At 46.9% G+C, this 27,689-nt stretch overlaps 1 protein-coding gene across 3 annotated transcripts in view; it reads right to left on the reverse strand.

Moving 5' to 3' along the window:
• LOC138663373 (oocyte zinc finger protein XlCOF8.4-like) overlaps positions 1–27,689 on the reverse strand; it is a 101,633-nt gene that overhangs the window by 39,505 nt on the left and 34,439 nt on the right. For 2 of the 3 annotated variants that reach the window (XM_069749552.1, XM_069749551.1), the window contains exons 1-6: positions 26,573–26,647; positions 25,031–25,180; positions 24,722–24,901; positions 24,524–24,647; positions 24,340–24,440; positions 24,051–24,141 (exon numbers count right to left, since the gene is read on the reverse strand). In XM_069749552.1, coding sequence (XP_069605653.1) covers positions 24,051–24,141; positions 24,340–24,440; positions 24,524–24,647; positions 24,722–24,901; positions 25,031–25,180; positions 26,573–26,608 — 682 coding nt within the window. In that variant the 5' untranslated portion in view covers positions 26,609–26,647. Of the gene's footprint in view, positions 1–24,050; positions 24,142–24,339; positions 24,441–24,523; positions 24,648–24,721; positions 24,902–25,030; positions 25,181–26,572; positions 26,648–27,689 lie in introns of those variants that run through there. The other variant, XM_069749553.1, reaches the window with a different exon arrangement.

Genomic DNA, 27,689 nt, shown 5'->3' on the forward strand with positions numbered 1-27,689 from the left:
TGGTGACTCCTCAGAAGCAGAGGTGACTCTTGGTCTTCCTTTCCTGGGGCGGTCCTCATGTGAGCCAGTTTCTTTGTAGCGCTTGATGGTTTTTGCCACTGCACTTGGGGACACTTTTAAAGTTTTCCCAATTTTTTGGACTGACTGACCTTCATTTCTTAAAGTAATGATGACCACTCGTTTTTCTTTACTTAGCTGCTTTTTTCTTGCCATAATACAAATTCTAACAGTCTATTCAATAGGACTATCAGGTGTGTATCCACCAGACTTCTGCTCAACACAACTGATGGTCCCAACACCATTTAAAAGGCAAGAAATCCCACTTATTAAACGTGACAGGGCACACCTGTGAAGTGAAAACCATTCCCAGTGATTACCTCTTGAATCTCATCAAGAGAATGCCAAGAGTGTGCAAAGCAGTCATCAAAGCAAAAGGTGGCTACTTTGAAGGACCTAAATATAAGACATAATTTCAGTTGTCTCACACTTTTTTGTTAAGTATATAATTCCACATGTGTTAATTCATAGTTTTGATGCCTTCAGTGTGAATGTACAATTTTCATAGTCATGAAAATACAGAAAAATCTTTAAATGAGAAGGTATGTCCAAACTTTTGGTCTGTACTGTATATACAGAAGGAGATGACAGACAGCAGGTATATACTATATACAGGGGAGATTACATACAGGTATATACTATATATAGGAGGAGATGACATACAGGTATATACTATATACAGGGGAGAGGACACACAGGTATATACAATATGCAGGAGGAAATGACATACAGCAGGTATATACTATTTACAGGGGAGATGACATACAGGTATATACTATATACAGGAGGTGACATACAGGTGTATAATATATATAAGGGAGATGAAAAACATGTATATACTGAGGGGAAAATGAGAGATGTAAGGTGAAAATGAAAAGAGGTGTGAGTGCAAAATGAGAGTGAGGGAAAATATTGGAGTGATGAGAAAATGACAGATGTGAGGTCGAAATGACAAGTGTTAGGGGGGAATTAGAGGAGTGAGGGGGAAAATAAGCGGAGTGAGGGGGAAAATGAGAGAAGTGAAGTGCTAAATGAGAGGGGTGATGGGAAAATAAGAGAAGTGAGGTGCTATAACTAACCACAGATATTAACTATGCCCAGGCAACGCCGGGCTCTTCGGCTAGTCAGTAATCAATGAGTAGCTAGTGGTGAAACCTCTCTGGGTAATTAGAGCAGGGCCGCCATCAGGGCATTACAGCCGTGACTGGCGTATGGGGCCCGGGCCCGCGCCCGCACGTCAATAGTTAACAGCCGCCAGCCAGTCTGAGGCTGGCAGCTGAATAGGGCCACAGTGCGCACTCACCGGCGTCACCGGCGTCTGACATCATTGTCAGCCGCCGGGCCCGGCGAGTGCGTCTGTGTGGAGTCTGGAGGGAGCTTCGCCCGGCGCAGGAGCACGGCCAGGTAAGAACTTGTGGTTTGTTTTTTTTTTCTTTGAGAACGGCGATCCAGGGGGGCCCGGGGGGCAGAATGCTGGACACACAGGGGCAGAAATGCTGGACACAGTGGGGCAGAAATGCTGGACACACAGGGGCAGAAATGCTGGACACACAGGGGCAGAATGGTGGACACACAGGGGCAGAATGCTGGACACAGTGGGGCAGAAATGCTGGACCCAGTGGGGCAGAAATGCTGGACCCAGTGGGGCAGAAATGCTGGACACAGTGGGGCAGAATGCTGAGCATACAGTGGGGCAGAATGCTGGGCACACAGTGGGGCAGAATGCTGGACACACAGTGGGGCAGAATGCTGGACACACAGTGGGGCAGAATGCTGGACACACAGTGGGGCAGAATGCTGGACACACAGTGGGGCAGAATGCTGGACACACAGTGGGGCAGAATGCTGGACACACAGTGGGGCAGAATGCTGGACACAGTGGGGCAGAATGCTGGACACACAGTGGGGCAGAATGCTGGACACACAGTGACAGGGGCAGAATGCTGGACACACAGTGACAGGAGCAGAATGCTGGACACAGTGACAGGGGCAGAATGCTGGACACAGTGACAGGGGCAGAATGCTGGACACAGTGACAGGGGCAGAATGCTGGACACAGTGACAGGGGCAGAATGCTGGACACAGTGACAGGGGCAGAATGCTGGACACTGACAGGGGCAGAATGCTGGACACTGACAGGGGCAGAATGCTGGACACAGTGACAGGGGCAGAATGCTGGACACTGACAGGGGCAGAATGCTGGACACAGTGACAGGGGCAGAATGCTGGACACAGTGACAGGGGCAGAATGCTGGACACAGTGACAGGGGCAGAATGCTGGACACAGTGACAGGGGCAGAATGCTCGACTCAGGGGCAGAATGCTGGACATTGGGGCAGAATGCGAGACACGGGGCAGAATGGAGATACAGGACATGATTGGAGACACGAGGCAGGATGAAAGACATGGGGGCATGACTGGAGACAGATGGGGAGGATTGGAGACAGATGGGGCAGAATGGAGACACAGGGGGCATAATAGGAGACAAGTGGCAGGATTGCAGACACGGGGGCATGGTTGGAGACATAGGGGGCAGAATGGAGACATGGGGCATGATTGGAGACACTGGGGGCAGAATTGGAGACAGATCATGCAGGATCATGGGGTAGGATGGATATGATGGAGACAGATGGGGCCGGATGGAGAGATCACATGGGGCGATCATATGGGGCAGGATGGGATAACATATGGGGCAGAATGGATACTCATGAGGGCAGGATGGGAGAACATATGGCTGACGCCAGGAATGAGACACACGGTGGCCAGGATGGGTATTATTATTACCATAGGGGCTAATTTAAGGATATTATTACTGCAGTGATGTATTTATTTTATTTTTTGAGTATACCGTTTTAAATGAGGGGGCAGTCCTGTTACTGTATAGAGTGATACTATGTTGCCTCTTTTTCTTCATGTGGTGTAATGTAGAAGTTGTGAAAAATTAAGTAATGTATTCTACAAGCGGAGCTCGAGATAACTGTGTTATTTCCTGTAGAGACGAGCCCTGGCTGGATGAAATGATGGCGATCTGGGGCAGAATGCTGGGCACACAGTGGGGCAGAATGCTGGACACACAGTGGGGCAGAATGCTGGACACACAGTGGGGCAGAATGCTGGACACACAGTGGGGCAGAATGCTGGACACACAGTGGGGCAGAATGCTGGACACACAGTGGGGCAGAATGCTGGACACAGTGGGGCAGAATGCTGGACACACAGTGGGGCAGAATGCTGGACACACAGTGACAGGGGCAGAATGCTGGACACACAGTGACAGGGGCAGAATGCTGGACACACAGTGACAGGGGCAGAATGCTGGACACAGTGACAGGGGCAGAATGCTGGACACAGTGACAGGGGCAGAATGCTGGACACAGTGACAGGGGCAGAATGCTGGACACAGTGACAGGGGCAGAATGCTGGACACACAGTGGGGCAGAATGCTGGACACACAGTGGGGCAGAATGCTGGACACACAGTGGGGCAGAATGCTGGACACACAGTGGGGCAGAATGCTGGACACAGTGGGGCAGAATGCTGGACACACAGTGGGGCAGAATGCTGGACACACAGTGACAGGGGCAGAATGCTGGACACACAGTGACAGGAGCAGAATGCTGGACACAGTGACAGGGGCAGAATGCTGGACACAGTGACAGGGGCAGAATGCTGGACACAGTGACAGGGGCAGAATGCTGGACACAGTGACAGGGGCAGAATGCTGGACACAGTGACAGGGGCAGAATGCTGGACACTGACAGGGGCAGAATGCTGGACACTGACAGGGGCAGAATGCTGGACACAGTGACAGGGGCAGAATGCTGGACACTGACAGGGGCAGAATGCTGGACACAGTGACAGGGGCAGAATGCTGGACACAGTGACAGGGGCAGAATGCTGGACACAGTGACAGGGGCAGAATGCTGGACACAGTGACAGGGGCAGAATGCTGGACACAGTGACAGGGGCAGAATGCTGGACACAGTGACAGGGGCAGAATGCTGGACACAGTGACAGGGGCAGAATGCTGGACACTGACAGGGGCAGAATGCTGGACACAGTGACAGGGGCAGAATGCTGGACACTGACAGGGGCAGAATGCTGGACACAGTGACAGGGGCAGAATGCTGGACACAGTGACAGGGGCAGAATGCTGGACACAGTGACAGGGGCAGAATGCTGGACACAGTGACAGGGGCAGAATGCTCGACTCAGGGGCAGAATGCTGGACATTGGGGCAGAATGCGAGACACGGGGCAGAATGGAGATACAGGACATGATTGGAGACACGAGGCAGGATGAAAGACATGGGGGCATGACTGGAGACAGATGGGGAGGATTGGAGACAGATGGGGCAGAATGGAGACACAGGGGGCATAATTGGAGACAAGTGGCAGGATTGCAGACACGGGGGCATGGTTGGAGACATAGGGGGCAGAATGGAGACATGGGGCATGATTGGAGACACTGGGGGCAGAATTGGAGACAGATCATGCAGGATCATGGGGCAGGATGGATATGATGGAGACAGATGGGGCCGGATGGAGAGATCACATGGGGCGATCATATGGGGCAGGATGGGATAACATATGGGGCAGAATGGATACTCATGAGGGCAGGATGGGAGAACATATGGCTGACGCCAGGAATGAGACACACGGTGGCCAGGATGGGTATTATTATTACCATAGGGGCTAATTTAGGGATATTATTACTGCAGTGATGTATTTATTTTATTTTTTGAGTATACCGTTTTAAATGAGGGGGCAGTCCTGTTACTGTATAGAGTGATACTATGTTGCCTCTTTTTCTTCATGTGGTGTAATGTAGAAGTTGTGAAAAATTAAGTAATGTATTCTACAAGCGGAGCTCGAGATAACTGTGTTATTTCCTGTAGAGACGAGCCCTGGCTGGATGAAATGATGGCGATCTGTGCTGGATGAAAGATGAAGGACTTCACCTAGAGACGTCACTGGTGAGTCAGTGTTACCTATACACTGACACTATACACTGTATACTATACACAGAGCTCCTGTGTATAATTTCACTAGTGATCACTGTATTATCTGTACACAGACACTGCATACTAAGTACAGATCTCCTGTTTATAATGGCACTTATGGTGATAGTATGGTGCTTTTTTTTTATTACTGATCAGTATTGTAGTATTCAGTCACTATGTGGTGGTAATATGTGGTCTGGACATGGTTTTGCGGTATTTGTTCCTTGTATGTGATATTATTGGTCATTTTAAAAATTGAAAAATAAATAAAAATATACCTAAATTGTACTGCATATTTTAACAAATATTTAATAGGCTACAGTAGAGTAGGGCCCGGCCAAAAGTGTCTACCGTGTTATGGTGGCGGCATAAAAAATCTTTTGGCCAAAACAAAAGCTGCCGGCTATATGTGTGATCTGGTGATGGGAACTGTTAATGTGTGATAGGTGAGAAGTGGAGTTTTTCCAAGAGAGAGCGGTGGGACTGTGGACAGTTCGAGGGGTGGAGCGTGGAGGCGGGGCTGGAGTGGAGCCTGGGCGGAGTCTCAAGGGGGCCCCGAAAATGTTGACAGTATGGGGCCCCGAAATTTCTAGTGGCAGCCCTGAATTAGAGCACGGGGCTCGGTGACTTCACAATCTAAACTATCGTAAGCTCCAATATTTTCTGTCAGATGAATTTCAAGGAGAAATATTACACATTTAAAGTGAACTGTGTATAATAGTGCAGAGCTGAGATGTCTTAAAGGGAACCTGTCAATTGTGCTCAGTAACCTACAGACGCTGTCAGGTTCGTGCCTTATACTGAGTACACTGATATCTTGGTAGATAAAATCCATCTTGTGGTTGTTGTTTTATCTGTATTTGTACTTTTCAGCTAATGAGATTCTCGTGCTCTGGGGTGGGGCTGTGGGTGGCCTGTGGGAGGGGCTTTATGTGGTGCTCTGATTACATATTTGTAACACCCCAAGGTCCTGGTTGTTACAGTGGCATTGTTTTCCTCACAGGGAGAGTGATGTCATGCTTGGAAGTGAAGGAAGATCTCTTTTATCAGGTAATCACAAAGCACACAACATGTTCACACTCCAGGCCAGAAGGGGGAGATTTAAACCTGGATTAACCTCCAAGGGTGGTTTGCACGTTAATGACCGGGCCAATTTTTACAATTCTGACCACTGTACATTTATGAGGTTATAACTCTGGAACGCTTCAACGGATCCTGATGATTCTGACAATGTTTTCTCATGACATATTGTACTTCATGATAGTGGTAAAACTTATTTGATATTACCTGTGTTTATTTGTGAAAAAAATGGAAATCTGGCAAAAATTTTGAAATTTTCGCAATTTTCCAACTTTGAATTTTCATGCCCTTAAATCACAGAGATATGTCACACAAAATACTTAATAGGTAACATTTCCCATATGTCTACTTTACATCAGCACAATTTTGGAACCAAACTCTGATCGCTTTTAATTCCGATTTTTGTGAGGCAGAATGACCAAAAACCAGCTATTCATGAAATTCTTTTTTTTTTTTTTTTGGAAGGGTGGAGGGGGGAGGGGGGCGTTTATACCGTTCCAGGTTTGGTGAACTTGATAAAGCAGTTTTATTCTTCGGGTCAGTACGATTACAGCGATACCTCATTTTTTTTTTTTTATGTTTTGGCGCTTTTATACGATATAAACTATTTTATAGAAAACAATTATTTTCGCATCACTTTATTCTGAGGACTATAACTTTTTAATTTTTCGCTGATGATGCTGTATGGCGGCTCGTTTTTTGCGGGACAAGATGACATTTTCAGCGGTACCATGGTTATTTATATCTGTCTTTTTGATCGTGTGTCATTCCACTTTTTGTTCGGCGGTATGATAATAAAGCGTTGTTTTTTGCCTCGTTTTTTTTTATGGCGTTCACTGAAGGGGTAACTAGCGGGGCAGTTTTATAGGTCAGGGTGTTACAGACGCGGCGATACTAAATATGTGTACTTTTATTGTTTTTTTATTACTTAGATAAAAAAATGCATTTATGGGAGCAATATATACAGTATATATATTTTTTTCTTTATTTAGGAATATTTTTTTTATTTTATTTTTTACAAATCTAAATATTTTTTTTACATTTTTTTTACATTGTCCCAGGGGGGACATCACTGTATAGTGACAGATCGCTGATCTGACGCTTTGCAGAGCACTGTGTCAGATCAGCAATCTGACAAGCAGGGCTCCAACTTACAGGCTGGGGCACTGAGCAGGCGCTTGCAAGCCACCTCCCTGCAGGACCCGGAAGGAGCCCCGTGGCCATATTGGATCCGGGGCCTGCAGGGAGGAGATGCTTGGTACAAGGTGAGCACATCGCCTTGTACCGAGGGTCTCAGGGAAGCCTGCTGGGAGCCCCCTCCCTGCGCTATGCTTCCCTATGCCCCCGACACGCTGCGATCATGTTTGATCGCAGTGTTTCGGGGATTAATGTGCCAGGAGTGGTCCGTGACCACTCCTGGCACATAGTGTCAGATGTCTGCTGTGATAGTCAGCAGATAGTCAGCCCGTGAGCGCGGCTGATCGCATATGACGTACTATCCCATCCCTGGGAATAAAGTCCCAGGTCACCTCGACGGGATAGTACGCCATATGGGATTAAGGGGTTAGAGATGTTACCTTTAATATGGGCACCCAGGGCCACGGACGGGGTTTCCGCCACAGTGACATCCCCCTTTAAGTACCGGACATGGTACCGAGTACCCCAAGGCCCTGGCAGGTGACTCATATTCATCTGTATTGGCTTATGACAGGTCGTTGATCCCTCACTGACCTGCCCCCATTTTTACATAATGCATATAATAGCATTAATATTATTGTTGATAATGCCTAAAATATTGTGACTATTGGGAGGCTTAGAAAAAAAATGACATCCTGCAAAATGTCACCGGTGACGGCCACGCCTGTGCAGTCTATAAGTAAGAGATAGATGCTACTGGACAGGCGCCATCTAAGCCTCTCAATAGCCACAATATTATAGGCATTATCAACAATAATATCAACACTATTATATGCATTATGTAAAAATGGGGGCAGTGAGGAATCAGCGACCTATCAAAAGCCAATAGAGATGAATATGTAATCAGAGCACCACATAAAGCCCCGCCCACATCCCCACTTCAGAGTACCACATAAAGCCCTGCCCACAGCCCCGCCCACCACATAAAGCCCCCCCACAGCCCCGCCCCAGAGCACGAGAATCTCATTAACTGAAAACTACAAACACAGATTAAACAACAGTAAACTGTTGTGAATTCTGTGGCAGAGCTCCCTCCTGTGGTCACAAGTGGTACTTCGGCTGATTCTCTCTGTGAGCTTCTGTTGGTGGAGGGAAGTGGTACTGCGGCTTCTGAGTTTCCTCCCTCAGGTGATCTGGTGAGGTCGTTAGGTGCTTCTCTACTTAACTCCACCTAATGCTTTGATCCTGGCTTCCTGTCAATGTTCCAGTGTTGGACTTGCTTTTCCCTGGATCATTCCTGTGGCCTGCTGCTCTGCATAGCTAAGTTCTTCTTTGCTATTTGTTTGCTATTTTTTCTGTCCAGCTTGTCTAATTTGTTGCTGGAAGCTCTGGGACGCAAAGGGTGTACCTCCGTGCCGTTAGTTCGGTACGGAGGGTCTTTTTGCCCCCTTTGCATGGTTTTCTTTAGGGTTTTGTGTAGACCGCAAAGTTGCCTTTTCTATCCTCGCTCTGTTAAGAAAGTCGGGCCTCACTTTGCTGAATCTATTTCATCTCTACGTTTGTCTTTTCATCTTAACTCACAGTCATTATATGTGGGGGGCTGCCTTTTCCTTTGGGGTATTTCTCTGAGGCAAGGTAGGCTTATTTTCTATCTTCAGGCTAGTTAGTTTCTCAGGCTGTGCCGAGTTGCATAGGCAGAGTTAGGCGCAATCCACGGCTGCCTCTAGTGTTGTTTGGAGAGGATTAGGGATTGCGGTCTGCAGAGTTCCCACGTCTCAGAGCCCGTTCTATGATTTTGGGTTATTGTCAGATCACTGTATGTGCTCTGACCGCTATGTCAATTGTGGTACTGAATTGCCTTTCATAACAGTACAGGAAGCCCAAAGTACTAATGATTCTCAATAGAGGGAAAAAAGAAGTTCTGAGACCATTTTTTTTTCTTTGCACTGTGTTTTGCCTTTTTTTTCCCCTAGACATTTGGGTGGCTCAGTACACAGGTGTAGCGATGGACATTAGAAGTCTGTCTTCATTTGTCGATCAGCTCTCGGCAAGAGTACAAAAGATTCAAGACACTATTGATCAGAAATCTATGTTAGAACCAAGAATTCCTATTCCTGATTTGTTTTTTGGAGATAGAACTAAGTTTCTGAGTTTCAAAAATAAATGTAAATTATTTCTGGCCTTGAAACCTCGCTCCTCTGGTGATCCAGTTCAACAGGTTTTGATTGTTATTTCTTTTTTGCGCGGCGACCCTCAGGACTGGGCATTTTCTCTTGCGCCAGGAGATCCTGCATTAAGTAATATCAATGCGTTTTTCCTGGCGCTCGGATTGCTGTACGATGAACCTAATTCAGTGGATCAGCCAGAGAAAAATTTGCTGGCTCTCTGTCAGGGTCAGGATGAGATAGAGGTATATTGTCAGAAATTTAGAAAGTGGTCCGTGCTCACTCAATGGAATGAATCTGCGCTGGCAGCTATGTTCAGAAAGGGTCTCTCGGAAGCCCTTAAGGATGTCATGGTGGGATTTCCTATGCCTGCTGGTTTGAATGAGTCCATGTCTTTGGCCATTCAGATCGGTCGACGCTTGCGTGAGCGTAAATCTGTGCACCATTTGGCGGTATTACCTGAGCTTAAACCTGAGCCTATGCAGTGCGATAGGACTTTGACCAGAGTTGAACGGCAAGAACACAGACGTCTGAATGGGCTGTGTTTCTACTGTGGTGATTCCACTCATGCTATCTCTGATTGTCCTAAGCGCACTAAGCGGTTCGCTAGGTCTGCCACCATTGGTACGGTACAGTCAAAATTTCTTCTGTCCGTTACCTTGATCTGTTCTTTGTCATCGTTTTCTGTCATGGCATTTGTGGATTCAGGCGCTGCCCTGAATTTGATGGACTTGGAGTATGCTAAGCGTTGTGGGTTTCTCTTAGAGCCCTTGCAGTGTCCTAATCCATTGAGAGGAATTGATGCCACGCCTTTGGCCAAGAATAAGCCTCAATACTGGACCCAGCTGACCATGTGCATGGCTCCTGCACATCAGGAGGTTATTCGCTTTCTGGTGTTGCATAATCTGCATGATGTGGTCATGTTGGGGTTGCCATGGCTACAAGTCCATAATCCAGTATTAGATTGGAAATCCATGTCGGTGTCCAGCTGGGGTTGTCAGGGGGTACATGGTGATGTTCCATTTTTGTCAATTTCGTCATCCACCCCTTCTGAGGTTCCAGAGTTCTTGTCTGATTACCGGGATGTATTTGATGAGCCCAAGTCCGATGCCCTACCTCCGCATAGGGATTGTGATTGTGCTATCAATTTGATTCCTGGTAGTAAATTCCCAAAAGGTCGACTGTTTAATTTATCCGTGCCTGAGCACGCCGCTATGCGCAGTTATGTGAAGGAATCCCTGGAGAAGGGGCATATTCGCCCGTCATCGTCACCATTAGGAGCAGGGTTCTTTTTTGTAGCCAAGAAGGATGGTTCGCTGAGACCTTGTATAGATTACCGCCTTCTAAATAAGATCACGGTTAAATTTCAGTACCCCTTGCCATTGTTATCTGATTTGTTTGCTCGGATTAAGGGGGCTAGTTGGTTCACCAAGATAGATCTTCGTGGTGCGTATAATCTGGTGCGAATCAGGCGAGGAGATGAATGGAAAACTGCATTTAATACGCCCGAGGGTCATTTTGAGTATCTAGTGATGCCATTCGGACTTGCCAATGCTCCATCAGTGTTTCAGTCCTTTATGCATGACATCTTCCGAGAGTACCTGGATAAATTCCTGATTGTGTACTTGGATGACATTTTGATCTTCTCGGATGATTGGGAGTCTCATGTGAAGCAGGTCAGAACAGTTTTTCAGGTCCTGCGTGCTAATTCTTTGTTTGTGAAGGGATCAAAGTGTCTCTTTGGTGTGCAGAAGGTTTCATTTTTGGGGTTCATCTTTTCCCCTTCTACTATTGAGATGGATCCTGTTAAGGTCCAAGCCATCCATGATTGGACTCAGCCGACATCTCTGAAAAGGCTGCAAAAGTTCCTGGGCTTTGCTAATTTTTATCGTCGCTTCATCTGCAATTTTTCTAGTATTGCCAAACCATTGACCGATTTGACCAAGAAGGGTGCTGATTTGGTCAATTGGTCTTCTGCTGCTGTGGAAGCTTTTCAAGAGTTGAAGCGTCATTTTTCTTCTGCCCCTGTGTTGTGTCAACCAGATGTTTCTCTTCCGTTCCAGGTCGAGGTTGATGCTTCTGAGATTGGAGCAGGGGCTGTTTTGTCGCAGAGAGATTCTGATTGCTCAGTGATGAAACCATGCGCTTTTTTTTCCAGGAAGTTTTCGCCTGCTGAGCGAAATTATGATGTGGGCAACCGAGAGTTGCTGGCCATGAAGTGGGCATTCGAGGAGTGGCGTCATTGGCTTGAAGGAGCTAAGCATCGCATGGTGGTATTGACTGATCATAAGAACTTGACTTATCTTGAGTCTGCTAAGCGGTTGAATCCTAGACAGGCTAGTTGGTCGCTGTTTTTTGCCCGTTTTGACTTTGTGATTTCGTACCTTCCGGGCTCTAAAAATGTGAAGGCGGATGCTCTGTCTAGGAGTTTTGTGCCCGACTCTCCGGGTTTGTCTGAGCCGGCGGGTATCCTCAAGGAAGGAGTAATTGTGTCTGCCATCTCCCCTGATTTGCGGCGGGTGCTGCAAAAATTTCAGGCTAATAAACCTGATCGTTGTCCAGCGGAGAGACTGTTTGTCCCTGATAGGTGGACCAATAAAGTTATCTCTGAGGTTCATTGTTCGGTGTTGGCTGGTCATCCTGGAATCTTTGGTACCAGAGAGTTAGTGGCTAGATCCTTTTGGTGGCCGTCTCTGTCGCGGGATGTGCGTGCTTTTGTGCAGTCCTGTGGGATTTGTGCTCGGGCTAAGCCCTGCTGTTCTCGTGCCAGTGGGTTGCTTTTGCCCTTGCCGGTCCCGAAGAGGCCTTGGACACATATCTCTATGGATTTTATTTCTGATCTTCCCGTTTCTCAAAAGATGTCAGTCATTTGGGTGGTCTGTGATCGCTTTTCTAAGATGGTCCATCTGGTACCCTTGTCTAAATTGCCTTCCTCCTCTGATTTGGTGCCATTGTTCTTCCAGCATGTGGTTTGTTTACATGGCATTATGGAGAATATCGTTTCTGACAGAGGTTCCCAGTTTGTTTCAAGGTTTTGGCGAGCCTTTTGTGGTAGGATGGGCATTGACTTGTCTTTTTCCTCGGCTTTCCATCCTCAGACTAATGGCCAGACCGAACGAACCAATCAGACCTTGGAAACATATCTGAGATGCTTTGTTTCTGCCGATCAGGATGACTGGGTGTCCTTTTTGCCTTTGGCTGAGTTCGCCCTTAATAATCGGGCCAGCTCGGCTACCTTGGTTTCGCCATTTTTCTGCAATTCTGGGTTCCATCCTCGTTTCTCTTCAGGACAGGTTGAGTCTTAGGACTGTCCTGGTGTGGATACTGTGGTGGACAGGTTGCAGCAGATTTGGACTCATGTAGTGGACAATTTGACCTTGTCCCAGGAGAAGGCTCAACGTTTCGCTAATCGCAGACGCCGTGTGGGTCCCCGACTTCGTGTTGGGGATCTGGTTTGGTTATCTTCTCGTCATATTCCTATGAAGGTTTCCTCTCCTAAGTTTAAACCTCGTTTCATTGGTCCGTATAGGATTTCTGAGGTTCTTAATCCTGTGTCTTTTCGTCTGACCCTTCCAGATTCTTTTTCCATACATAACGTATTCCATAGGTCATTGTTGCGGAGATACGTGGCACCTATGGTTCCATCTGTTGATCCTCCTGCCCCGGTTTTGGTGGAGGGGGAATTGGAGTATATTGTGGAGAAGATTTTGGATTCTCGTGTTTCTAGACGGAAACTCCAGTATCTGGTTAAATGGAAGGGTTATGCTCAGGAAGATAATTCCTGGGTTTTTGCCTCTGATGTCCATGCTCCCGATCTTGTTCGTGCCTTTCATGTGGCTCATCCTGGTCGGCCTGGGGGCTCTGGTGAGGGTTCGGTGACCCCTCCTCAAGGGGGGGGTACTGTTGTGAATTCTGTGGCAGAGCTCCCTCCTGTGGTCACAAGTGGTACTTCGGCTGATTCTCTCTGTGAGCTTCTGTTGGTGGAGGGAAGTGGTACTGCGGCTTCTGAGTTTCCTCCCTCAGGTGATCTGGTGAGGTCGTTAGGTGCTTCTCTACTTAACTCCACCTAATCCTTTGATCCTGGCTTCCTGTCAATGTTCCAGTGTTGGACTTGCTTTTCCCTGGATCATTCCTGTGGCCTGCTGCTCTGCATAGCTAAGTTCTTCTTTGCTATTTGTTTGCTATTTTTTCTGTCCAGCTTGTCTAATTTGTTGCTGGAAGCTCTGGGACGCAAAGGGTGTACCTCCGTGCCGTTAGTTCGGTGCGGAGGGTCTTTTTGCCCCTTTGCATGGTTTTCTTTAGGGTTTTGTGTAGACCGCAAAGTTGCCTTTTCTATCCTCGCTCTGTTAAGAAAGTCGGGCCTCACTTTGCTGAATCTATTTCATCTCTACGTTTGTCTTTTCATCTTAACTCACAGTCATTATATGTGGGGGGCTGCCTTTTCCTTTGGGGTATTTCTCTGAGGCAAGGTAGGCTTATTTTCTATCTTCAGGCTAGTTAGTTTCTCAGGCTGTGCCGAGTTGCATAGGCAGAGTTAGGCGCAATCCACGGCTGCCTCTAGTATTGTTTGGAGAGGATTAGGGATTGCGGTCTGCAGAGTTCCCACGTCTCAGAGCTCGTTCTATGATTTTGGGTTATTGTCAGATCACTGTATGTGCTCTGACCGCTATGTCCATTGTGGTACTGAATTGCCTTTCATAACAGTAAACCACAGTTGCATTCAATTATAGTGGACCATTGGAGCTACTATGAATCCTGACCAGAAGAGTAGAGAAAATAATATCGCTCCCATTTCAGGAGAGATTGCGCAGTGATCTGAATTTCTTAGGATCAAAAACAATGTACCGTATATACTCGAGTATAAGCCGAGATTTTCAGCCCATTTTTTTGGGCTGAAAGTCCCCCTCTCGGCTTATACTCGAGTCATATACCCGGGTGTCAGCAGGGGAGGGAGAGCGGGGCCCGTGTAATCATACTTACCTGCTGCGGCGCGGTCCCTGCAGTCCCTGGCTTCTCCGGCGCTGCAGATTCTTCCTGTACTGAGCGGTCACATGGCACCGCTCATTACAGAAATGAATAGGCGGCTCCACCCCCATAGGGGAGGAGCCGCATATTCATTGCTGTAAATGATCGGTGCCATGTGACCGCTCAATTACAGGAAGAAGCTGCAGCGCCGGAGAAGCCAGGGACTGCAGGGACCGCGCCGCAGCAGGTATGGGGAGCGCAGCGCTATAATTACCTGCTCCTCGCTCCGGTGCGGCTCCGTCTGCAGCGTCCTCTAGCAGTGACGCTCAGGTTAGAGGGCACTGTGACGTAGTCAGTGCGCGCCCTCTGCTGAGCGTCAGTGCTGGAGACGGAGCCGCACGAGGAGCAGGTAATTATTGAAAGCGCCGGCGTCCTGAGCAAGAGAGGTGAGTATGTGATTTTTTTTTTTATGGCAGCACCAGCAGCATTCTAAGGAGCACCTATGGGGCCATAATGAAAGGTGCAGAGCATATATGGGGCAGCATTCTAAGGAGCACCTATGGGGCCATAATCAAAGGTGCAGAGCATATATGGGGCACAGCATTCTAAGGAGCACCTATGGGGCCATAAAGGTGCAGAGCATATATGGGGCACAGCATTCTAAGGAGCACCTATGGGGCCATAATCAAAGGTGCAGAGCATATATGGGGCACAGCATTCTAAGGAGCACCTATGGGGCCATAATCAAAGGTGCAGAGCATATATGGGGCACAGCATTATAAGGAGCACCTATGGGGCCATAATCAAAGGTGCAGAGCATATATAGCACAGCATTCTAAGGAGCACCTATGGGGCCATAATCAAAGGTGCAGAGCATATATGGGGCACAGCATTCTAAGGAGCATTTATGGGGCCATAATGAACGGTGCAGAGCATATATGGCACAACATTATAAGGAGCATCTATGGGGCCATAATCAAAGGTGCAGAGCATATATGGCACAACATTATAAGGAGCATTTATGGGGCCATAATCAAAGGTGCAGAGCATTATATATGGCACAGCATTATAAGGAGCATCTATGGGGCCATAATCAACGGTGCAGAGCATTCTATATAGCACAGTTGTATATGGAGCATCTATGGGGCAATAATGAACGGTATGGAGCATCTATTTTTATTTTTGAAATTCACCGGTAGCTGCTGCATTTTCTACCCTAGGCTTATACTCGAGTCAATAAGTTTTCCCAGTTTTTTGTGGCAAAATTAGGGGGGTCGGCTTATACTCGGGTCGGCTTATACTCGAGTATATACGGTAATTTATGATGTGGAGTGAATCCATGAAACCAGAGCTCGAGCCATGCCAACACATCTCCTGCAGGTGGGAATAAATGTATATTACAGCCATCAGCCACGCACAGCTTAGAGATATATCAAGGCACAGGTGTAATGTTTTTTATGTAGTTTATCATAATCCTTTAAGTTAGTTGGTGTTAATACAAATTGAAAAGTCAGGATAAAGGGAAACTCTGTTATTGTACAGAAATTCACACTTGCCCTCACTCCACATTTAATCTTGTGGATCATAAAAGAGAAGTTTGGCCAGAAAGACTGGACCTGGTCTTGTAGGGACCATATGAGCACATTCAGCAGCACAGAAGGGAGAGAAGGTAGATTCATTCGATAATATCTCAGGGTTCTAGGAAGCCAACAGCATCATTACCCTCCATTTTCTCTTACAGGACCATCATAATATTTTTCTTCAAGTGATTTTCTAACTTGTCAGCACATTCTACGTATGCTGTCATTTGGCTTTATAGTTTACAGATCTGGGCAGGTAGCGGTCAGCATCTTCTAATGTGAAGGAGAGAATGGCTAATGAAATCAATTATTAAACCTTAAATATGTCAGTTCAGATAAGGTGTACCAAGATGGCGTCAGTGTCTTCAGACAACGCCCTGGAAGGAATCCTTGGAATGCAGAAGCTAAGTGTCACGGGGCTACCGCGACAGAGAGGTTCCAGAGAACCGCAGCGCTCTGGGCCTCATTCACACACAGTGAACAGAAGCTCTTCACCTGTATTCTGACCTGGCTGCTTTGTGCCGGCAGTGCAGGAGTTAACCTTATTGCTGAGTTGCTGAGAGCTGGGTCTCTCTCAGCTGAAGTGGATTTTGTAATCTGATCCTCTATATAGACCCAGTCCTGACTTCAGCTATTGTCAGTGATCAGTTCTACTGCCTGGCTTGGAGGTTGAAGGAGCGTAGTGTTGGTGTTTGAGGTTTATTTACATAGATTGGTGTCTGCTGTTTTCGTTACATGTTAAACCTGTTTTCCTTCCTAGTTTATTCCATCTCTTCCCTTCTCTGTGTTTCCTCTGTGGTTGTGTGAGCATTTTATGAGTTTGAGACTTTTAGTTACCTTGTCTGTATACCCTGTTATTTGTTGTATTATTACACTGGTGCAGTCCACCTCCTTTGGGGGGAGAGGGGGCCACTCATAGGGCCTGCACAGGAGACAGGGATACGCTGGCGGCTCGGGCCTCCTAACCATCATAGGTACCCCCGAGATAAGGGAAAGCCAGGGCCCCATTAAAGTGGTAGGGACAGGTGCGGGTTCCAGTACGCCGTCCTGCCCCTTTATCGCCGCTTACGGCGTGACAATAAGATACTGGATACCATATATGAAAGTGGAGTTGAAATGGACCTATCATAGACTGACACTGGCTACTCAGAAGATTGTGTGACACCCATTTCCTGTCTCTATGTCTGGAGAATAAACTTCAGTTGTGTGCAAGCCTTTGCTGGGAAAGGAGTATACATCTAACTCTGTGTTCGGTGTGACTCTTTAAGCGCTGTAGCGTGGCTAAAGGTCATGTGATTAATGGACGGTATGTATCGCAGAGGTGGGTGGCCCTGTGATGGAAGCCTGGGTATGTTTTGCTCAAGCAGATCTACTGCTGAGGGATTTGTTTACATTGGGAAGGCTTCCAGGTGATTGGAGAGATGGGTGGGTTCAGTCACCTACAAACCCACCCTAAGAGGCGTGTTTGAATACCTAAGATGGTTTTGTGTTGAGGGACCTGTGGTGATGTCACACTCACCTGACTGGCCATGTGACAGGTATCTGGGTGTGGTTACACTTCTGTAAAGAGGTGTGTGTAGCCCATGTGGTGAGTGTGTTTGGGAGTCTGCAAGAGTGGACAGACTTGCATGTGTCCTGGCTGGACACTGCAGAGTGGCCTGTGTGTTGGACGGTTCCATGTGGGGACAGACGTCCTGAACAGCACACAGAGACCATATTTAGGCTAGAGAGCCTACGTGCTGGACATAGCACAGCCTGTATGCCTACAGGTCTGAGAGAGAGCGGAGCTCTAATATGGACATTGAGGATTCAACTGTCTGAAGTAAGACTGTTTACCTGTTGTTCCTGTTGCTATGTGGTTTATGGAGCAATAAACCTGTGAACTTTTAATGAAACGTGCCTCCAGAGTGTCATCCGCCGCACCTGAGCGAGTACAATCTGTTATGATAAGGTAATTCAGTACCACAATGGACATAGAGGTCAGAGCACATACAGTGACCTGACAATAACCCAAAAACATTGAACGAGCTCTGAGACGTTGGAACTCTGCTGACCGCAATCCCTAATCCTCTCCAACCACACTAGAGGCAGCCGTGGATTGCGCCTAACGCTCCCTATGCAACTCGGCACAGCCTGAGAAACTAGCTAGCCTGAAGATAGAAAATAAGCCTACCTTGCCTCAGAGAAATACCCCAAAGGAAAAGGCAGCCCCCACATATAATGACTGTGAGTTTAGATGAAAAGACAAACGTAGAGATGAAATAGATTTAGCAAAGTGAGGCCCGACTTTCTGAACAGAGCGAGGGTAGGAAAGGTAGCTTTGCGGTCAACACAAAACCCTACAAAAACCACGCAAAGGGGGCAAAAAGACCCTCCGTACCGAACTAACGGCACGGAGGTACACCCTCTGCGTCCCAGAGCTTCCAGCAAGCAGGAAAAAACAAATAGACAAGCTGGAAAGAAAAAAACAGCAAACAAAATAGCAAAGAGGAACTTAGCTATGCAGAGCAGCAGGCCACAGGAACGATCCAGGAGGAAACAGATCCAATACTAGAACATTGACTGGAGGCCAGGATCAAAGCACTAGGTGGAGTTAAATAGAGCAGCACCTAATGACTTCACCACATCACCTGAGGAAGGAAACTCAGAAGCCGCAGTACCACTTTCCTCCACCAACGGAAGCTCACAGAGAGAATCAGCCGAAGTACCACTTGTGACCACAGGAGGGAGCTCTGCCACAGAATTCACAACAGTACCCCCCCCTTGAGGAGGGGTCACCGAACCCTCACCAGAGCCCCCAGGACGACCAGGATGAGCCATATGAAAGGCACGAACAAGATCGGGAGCATGGACATCAGAGGCAAAGACCCAGGAATTATCTTCCTGAGCATAACCCTTCCACTTAACCAGATACTGGAGTTTCCGTCTTGAAACACGAGAATCCAAAATCTTCTCCACAATATACTCCAACTCCCCCTCCACCAAAACCAGGGCAGGAGGATCAACAGATGGAACCATAGGTGCCACGTATCTCCGCAACAATGACCTATGGAATACGTTATGTATGGAAAAAGAATCTGGAAGGGTCAGACGAAAAGACACAGGATTAAGAACCTCAGAAATCCTATACGGACCAATGAAACGAGGTTTAAACTTAGGAGAGGAAACCTTCATAGGAATATGACGAGAAGATAACCAAACCAAATCCCCAACACGAAGTTGGGGACCCACACAGCGTCTGCGATTAGCGAAACGTTGAGCCTTCTCCTGGGACAAGGTCAAATTGTCCACTACATGAGTCCAAATCTGCTGCAACCTGTCCACCACAGTATCCACACCAGGACAGTCCGAAGACTCAACCTGCCCTGAAGAGAAACGAGGATGGAACCCAGAGTTGCAGAAAAACGGCGAAACCAAGGTAGCCGAGCTGGCCCGATTATTAAGGGCGAACTCAGCCAAAGGCAAAAAAGACACCCAGTCATCCTGATCAGCAGAAACAAAGCATCTCAGATATGTTTCCAAGGTCTGATTGGATCGTTCGGTCTGGCCATTAGTCTGAGGATGGAAAGCCGAGGAAAAAGACAAGTCAATGCCCATCCTACCACAAAAGGCTCGCCAAAACCTCGAAACAAACTGGGAACCTCTGTCAGAAACGATATTCTCCGGAATGCCATGTAAACGAACCACATGCTGGAAGAACAATGGCACCAAATCAGAGGAGGAAGGTAATTTAGACAAGGGTACCAAATGGACCATCTTAGAGAAGCGATCACAGACCACCCAAATGACTGACATCTTTTGAGAGACGGGAAGATCTGAAATAAAATCCATAGATGTGTCCAAGGCCTCTTCGGGACCGGCAAGGGCAAAAGCAACCCACTGGCACGAGAACAGCAGGGCTTAGCCCGAGCACAAATCCCACAGGACTGCACAAAAGAACGCACATCCCGCGACAGAGATGGCCACCAAAAGGATCTAGCCACTAACTCTCTGGTACCAAAGATTCCAGGATGACCAGCCAACACCGAACAATGAACCTCAGAGATAACTTTATTCGTCCACCTATCAGGGACAAACAGTTTCTCCGCTGGGCAACGATCAGGTTTATTAGCCTGAAATTTTTGCAGCACCCGCCGCAAATCAGGGGAGATGGCAGACACAACTACTCCCTCTTTGAGGATACCCACCGGCTCAGATAAACCCGGAGAGTCGGGCACAAAACTCCTAGACAGAGCATCCGCCTTCACATTTTTAGAGCCCGGAAGGTACGAAATCACAAAGTCAAAACGGGCAAAAAACAGCGACCAACGAGCCTGTCTAGGATTCAACCGCTTGGCAGACTCGAGATAAGTCAAGTTCTTATGATCAGTCAAGACCACCACGCGATGCTTAGCTCCTTCCAGCCAATGACGCCACTCCTCGAATGCTCACTTCATGGCCAGCAACTCTCGATTGCCCACATCATAATTTCGCTCAGCAGGCGAAAACTTCCTGGAAAAGAAGGCGCATGGTTTCATCACCGAGCAATCAGAACTTCTCTGCGACAAAACAGCCCCTGCTCCAATCTCAGAAGCATCAACCTCGACCTGGAATGGAAACAAAACATCTGGTTGACACAACACAGGGGCACAAGAAAAACGACGCTTCAACTCTTGAAAAGCTTCCACAGCAGCAGAAGACCAATTGACCACATCAGCACCCTTCTTGGTCAAATCGGTCAATGGTTTAGCAATGCTAGAAAAATTGCAGATAAAGCGACGATAAAAATTAGCAAAGCCCAGGAACTTTTGCAGACTTTTCAGAGATGTCGGCTGAGTCCAATCATGGATGGCTTGGACCTTAACAGGGTCCATCTCGATAGTAGAAGGGGAAAAGATGAACCCCAAAAATGAAACCTTCTGAACACCAAAGAGACACTTTGATCCCTTCACAAACAAAGAATTAGCACGCAGGACCTGAAACACCGTTCTGACCTGCTTCACATGAGACTCCCAATCATCCGAGAAGATCAAAATGTCATCCAAGTACACAATCAGGAATTTATCCAGGTACTCTCGGAAGATGTCATGCATAAAGGACTGAAACACTGATGGAGCATTGGCAAGTCCGAATGGCATTACTAGATACTCAAAATGGCCCTCGGGTGTATTAAATGCAGTTTTCCATTCATCGCCTCGCTTAATACGCACAAGATTATACGCACCACGAAGATCTATCTTGGTGAACCAACTAGCCCCCTTAATCCGAGCAAACAAATCAGATAACAACGGCAAGGGGTACTGAAATTTAACCGTGATCTTATTTAGAAGGCGGTAATCTATACAAGGTCTCAGCGAACCATCCTTCTTGGCTACAAAAAAGAACCCTGCTCCCAATGGCGACGACGACGGGCGAATATGCCCCTTCTCCAAGGACTCCTTCACATAACTCCGCATAGCGGCGTGCTCAGGCACAGATAAATTAAACAGTCGACCTTTTGGGAATTTACTACCAGGAATCAAATCGATAGCACAATCACAATCCCTATGCGGAGGTAGGGTATCGGACTTGGGCTCATCAAATACATCCCGGTAATCAGACAAGAACTCTGGAACCTCAGAAGGGGTGGATGACAAAATAGTCAGAAATGGGACATCACCATGTACCCCCTGACAACCCCAGCTGGACACAGACATGGATTTCCAATCTAATACTGGATTATGGACTTGTAGCCATGGCAACCCCAACACGACCACATCATGCAGATTATGCAACACCAGAAAGCGAATAACCTCCTGATGTGCAGGAGCCATGCACATGGTCAGCTGGGTCCAGTACTGAGGCTTATTCTTGGCCAAAGGCGTAGCATCAATTCCTCTCAATGGAATAGGACACTGCAAGGGCTCCAAGAAAAAACCACAACGCCTAGCATACTCCAAGTCCATCAAATTCAGGGCAGCGCCTGAATCCACAAATGCCATGACAGAATACGATGACAAAGAGCAGATCAAGGTAACGGACAGAAGAAATTTTGACTGTACCGTACCAATGGTGGCAGACCTAGCGAACCGCTTAGTGCGCTTAGGACAATCAGAGATAGCATGAGTGGAATCACCACAGTAGAAACACAGCCCATTCAGACGTCTGTGTTCTTGCCGTTCAACTCTGGTCAAAGTCCTATCGCACTGCATAGGCTTAGGTTTAAGCTCAGGTAATACCGCCAAATGGTGCACAGATTTATGCTCACGCAAGCGTCGACCGATCTGAATGGCCAAAGACATAGACTCATTCAGACCAGCAGGCATAGGAAATCCCACCATGACATCCTTAAGGGCTTCAGAGAGACCCTTTCTGAAAATAGCTGCGAGCGCACCTTCATTCCATTGAGTGAGTACGGACCACTTTCTAAATTTCTGACAATATACCTCTATCTCATCCTGACCCTGGCACAGAGCCAGCAAATTTTTCTCTGCCTGATCCACTGAATTAGGTTCATCGTACAGCAATCCGAGAGCCAGGAAAAACGCATCGATATTACTTAATGCAGGATCTCCTGACGCAAGAGAAAATGCCCAGTCCTGAGGGTCGCCACGTAAAAAAGAAATAATGATCCTAACTTGCTGAACTGGGTCACCAGAGGAGCGAGGTTTCAAAGCTAGAAATAGTTTACAATTATTTTTGAAACTCAGAAATTTAGTTCTATCTCCAAAAAACAAATCAGGAATAGGAATTCTCGGTTCTAACATAGAATTCTGAACCACAAAGTCTTGAATATTTTGTACTCTTGCCGTGAGCTGATCCACACATGAAGACAGGCCTTTAATGTCCATCGCTACACCTGTGTCCTGAACCACCCAAATGTCTAGGGGAAAAAAAAGGCAAAACACAGTGCAGAGAAAAAAAATGGTCTCAGAACTTCTTTTTTCCCTCTATTGAGAATCATTAGTACTTTTGGCCTCCAGTACTGTTATGATAAGGTAATTCAGTACCACAATGGACATAAAGGTCAGAGCACATACAGTGACCTGACAATAACCCAAAAACATTGAACGAGCTCTGAGACGTGGGAACTCTGCTGACCGCAATCCCTAATCCTCTCCAACCACACTAGAGGCAGCCGTGGATTGCGCCTAACGCTCCCTATGCAACTCGGCACAGCCTGAGAAACTAGCTAGCCTGAAGATAGAAAATAAGCCTACCTTGCCTCAGAGAAATACCCCAAAGGAAAAGGCAGCCCCCACATATAATGACTGTGAGTTTAGATGAAAAGACAAACGTAGAGATGAAATAGATTTAGCAAAGTGAGGCCCGACTTTCTGAACAGAGCGAGGTTAGGAAAGGTAACTTTGCGGTCAACACAAAACCCTACAAAAACCACTCAAAGGGGGCAAAAAGACCCTCCGTACCGAACTAACGGCACGGAGGTACACCCTCTGCGTCCCAGAGCTTCCAGCAAGCAGGAAAAAACAAATAGACAAGCTGGAAAGAAAAAAACAGCAAACAAAATAGCAAAGAGGAACTTAGCTATGCAGAGCAGCAGGCCACAGGAACGATCCAGGAGGAAACAGATCCAATACTAGAATTTTGACTGGAGGCCAGGATCAAAGCACTAGGTGGAGTTAAATAGAGCAGCACCTAACGACTTCACCACATCACCTGAGGAAGGAAACTCAGAAGCCGCAGTACCACTTTCCTCCACCAATGGAAGCTCACAGAGAGAATCAGCCGAAGTACCACTTGTGACCACAGGAGGGAGCTCTGCCACAGAATTCACAACAACAATCCCTACAGCGCGCACTCGGCCTATAGTGGGTCAGGTACAAGCAATCATATAGATCTTGCTTTAAGGTATCACCCTCATACTACTACCAGGGGGTAGGTGGATCCTCCAGGTTGTAAGTTCTATAGAAAAGGGCTTTCAATGACCAAAGTCATTTGAACAGTTTTGGGTGGAGGAGAATGTTGTGGTCTAGAGGCAAAATGGTGATCATGGAAATATGGCCGGACTACACCACCGATAAAGCAGCCACAGCCGGTGACTGAGAAGAATGTGTGACTTCTCTACATTTAGTGGTTACTACTCACCTGGGTAGTCATATGTAGGAATCTCCTCTTTACACCACTCATCATCTCTCACATATGTATCTGTAGTATTAATATGGGTCAGATCTTCACCCTGAAACAAATATTGTAAAAGTCACAGACAGATGGAGAAGTAACATCTATGATCAGCTCTAATCCTGCCATCTCCACCGTTCTCATTACACAAGTATAAAACATATAATATTGGTGGATAAAACAAGACTGAGCACAAGACCTTCACAGCCGTCTACACATCATAGGGGAGATCTCCTGACAACTTCTCTCCATCTACCTGATGATCCTGAGGAACATTGGGATCTTCTTGCCTGCAGTATTGTGGTGGAAGAAGAGGACGGGGACATCTCTCTGGTGTTGTCATCTTACTGGATAGATCTGGAGGAAACACATACAGGGACTGAATTCATTCTTTACATACAGATAATTATAGGCTGTATGTATTTAGTCCTGTCTATTACCTGGTGATGTGAGGTACTGGGGAACCTCCATTATGACGTTCTTGTACAGATCTTTGTGTCCTTCTAAATACTCCCACTCCTCCATGGAGAAATAGACAGCGACATCCTGACACCTTATAGGAACCTGACACATACAATGATACAGTCATCCCCATGATCCCTTCATAGTGTTACTGTATAATGTCCCAGCAGTGTCACCTCTCCAGTCAGCAGCTCAATCATCTTGTAGCCGAGTTCTAGGATCTTCTGGTCATTGATGTCCTCATGGATCAGGGGGTGAGGTGGAGGTCCCGTGATTGGGCTCAGGGGTCTTCCCCATCCCTCAAACATAGGGTCCTGACAGCGATCACTAGAGGTCTTCTTCACCACTGTGTAATCCTGGTAATGGAGAGACACATTAATAAATCTCACTACAGACATTTCGAGAGTCCTCACCTCTCCAGTTCTGTCCATCTGTTATTGCCATAGATAAGAATGATGTAATGTGACGTCATCAGAATCTCTCACCTCTCCAGTAAGCCGAAAGACGATCTCTAGGGTGAGGTGTAATATCCTCTCCGCCATCTTTTCTTTGTCCATTTCCATCTTTGATGGGTAAATCAGGAAAATTTTCTTTTGTAGAAGATCTTCACTGACAGGATCCAATATTGTAGAGACCTGAATGAGAAGAAGATGAGCCGGTGTAACATCATAAGAATCCTGTGTAATAATACAATTACTGGAGATAATAAGGGAAACATATGAGATTTATTATTTTACAGTATTTAGTTTTCTTCTTTACATCTACTAATAAAACCTATATATTTAGGCCACAGACAACAAGCAGTTTCCTCCTCGGAGTCGGCAGCTGAATACGTTTCTCATAGACTCATCTTCCATAACGCTAATTCTCGTCTCATTTACCGACACTGGAATCGGCATTAGCAATACTGCAGGAGATATTCATTACACGCGACAGGAGAAATAACTACTTCATGATGAGGACGACATCTTCATCTTCTACTACGGCTCTAGAAACATATTTGGCCAGAGTCCATCACTGACTCCATCACCACCGGCCGTCTATATGAAGGTTTCCCATCTTCCCCGCACTGTAATCTTCTATCACGTTAGATCTCAGGTCGGATTCACACACAGAAGTTTGAGGCTTTTAGAAAAGCTTTTTTGTTTCGACAATCAACGCGGACAGAAATGATCTGATCCCAAAGTCTCCATGTACGGTGATTTATGGGGTTTATTTCTGGCCTTAGGCTTTACTATATTAGAAGAAAAACACCAGAAAAAAACAGATATTGAAATGTTTCTAAAGAAAATTGGCTCCAACAATTCTTGTAAAAAGAAAAAAACATAAAAAAGCAGAAGGCACATTTTATAATTTTTAACATGTTAAACATTTATTAAAAAGAAATTAATCTTTTTTGTGCACCAGAACATAGATGTGCACCGCAGGGATGGCACAGATGAGGCTTCAACAAAATCCCTGGCAGTTTAACCACTTGCTGCTGTGAAAAGCAAACATGACATGTAAGAAGGTGTGACAGAGTTCGGCTGAATGCCCCCCTCCCCAGAGGCGTAGCTGGAGCTTTTGCCGCCCGGGGCTGTTCCCGAGTTTGGCGCGCCCCCCCCCCCCTCCATCCCCCGCCCCCAGCTCAATACACACAAAGGTTACCAAAAATGGTTTTCCTGTTTTGTAGAACTTAAACTGGGCCTAATGGTGTCACCCCCACATGCCACACCTGTGACTTAATACCACCACACCATGACCAGGCCACATAGTGACCGAATAATACTACATACAAGGGACAAATACCACCGCACCATTTCCAGACCACATATTACCACCACATAGTGACTGAATACTACAATACTGATCAGTAATAAAAAAAAAACCACAATACTATCACCATAAGTGCCAGTATTCACAGGAGATCTGTACTTAGTATGCAGTGTCTGTGTAGAGGTAATACAGAGATCACTGGTGACATTATACACAGGACCTCTATATAGTATACAGTGTATAGTGTCAGTGTATAGGTAACACTGACTCACCAGTGACGTCTCTAGGTGAAGTCCTTCATCTTTCATCCAGCACAGACCGCCATCATTCCTTCCAGCCAGGACTCGTTTCTGCAGGAAATAACACAGTTATCTCGAGCTCCGCTTGCAGAACACATTACTTAATTTTTCACAACTTCTACATTACACCACATGAAGAAAAAAAGGTGATATAGTGTCACTCTGCACAGTAACAGGACCGCCCCCCCATTTAAAACAGTATACTCAAAAAATAAAATAAATACATCACTGCAGTAACAATATCCCTTAATTATCCCCTATGGTAATAATATTCCCCACCCTGGCCCCGTTTATCTCATTCCTGGCTCCAGCCATATGTTGTCGTATCCTGCCCTCATGAGTATCCATTCTACCCCATATGATCTCCCCATCCTGCCCCACCAGCCTCCATCGTATCCGTCCTGCCCCATGAGCCAATCCTGCCCCGTGTCTCCAATCATGCCCCGTATCTACATTCTGCCCATGCCTCAAGTCCTGCCCCCAGTGTGTCCAGCATATTACCCCCATGTTGTCCAGCAATCTGCCCCAGTGTGTCCAGCATATTACCCCCATGTTGTCCAGCAATCTGCCCCAGTGTGTCCAGCATATTACCCCCAGTGTGTCCAGCAATCTGCCCCAGTATGTCCAGCATATTACCCCCAGTGTGTCCAGCAATCTGCCCTCAGTGTGTCCAGCAATCTGCCCCAGTGTCCAGCCTTTCCCCAGTGTGTCCAGCAGTCTGCCCCAGTGTGTCCAGCATATTACCCCCAGTGTCCAGCATTGCCCCAGTGTGTCCAGTATATTACCCCCAGTGTGTCCAGCAATCTGCCCCAGTGTCCAGCATTGCCCCAGTGTGTCCAGAAGTCTGCCCCAGGGTCTCCAGCATTGCCTCAATGTGTCCAGAAATCTGCCCCAGGGTCTCCAGTATTGCCCCAGTGTGTCCAGCAATCTGCCCCAGGGTCTCCAGTATTGCCCCAGTGTGTCCAGCAATCTGCCCCATGGTCTCCTGTATTGCCCCAGTGTGTCCAGCATTCTGCCCCATGGTCTCCAGTATTGCCCCGGTGTGTCCAGCAATCTGCCCCATGGTCTCCAGTATTGCCCCAGTGTGTCC

This window comes from Ranitomeya imitator, chromosome 2 (genome assembly GCF_032444005.1).
Source record: "Ranitomeya imitator isolate aRanImi1 chromosome 2, aRanImi1.pri, whole genome shotgun sequence".
In the NCBI taxonomy this organism is placed as follows: domain Eukaryota; kingdom Metazoa; phylum Chordata; class Amphibia; order Anura; family Dendrobatidae; genus Ranitomeya; species Ranitomeya imitator.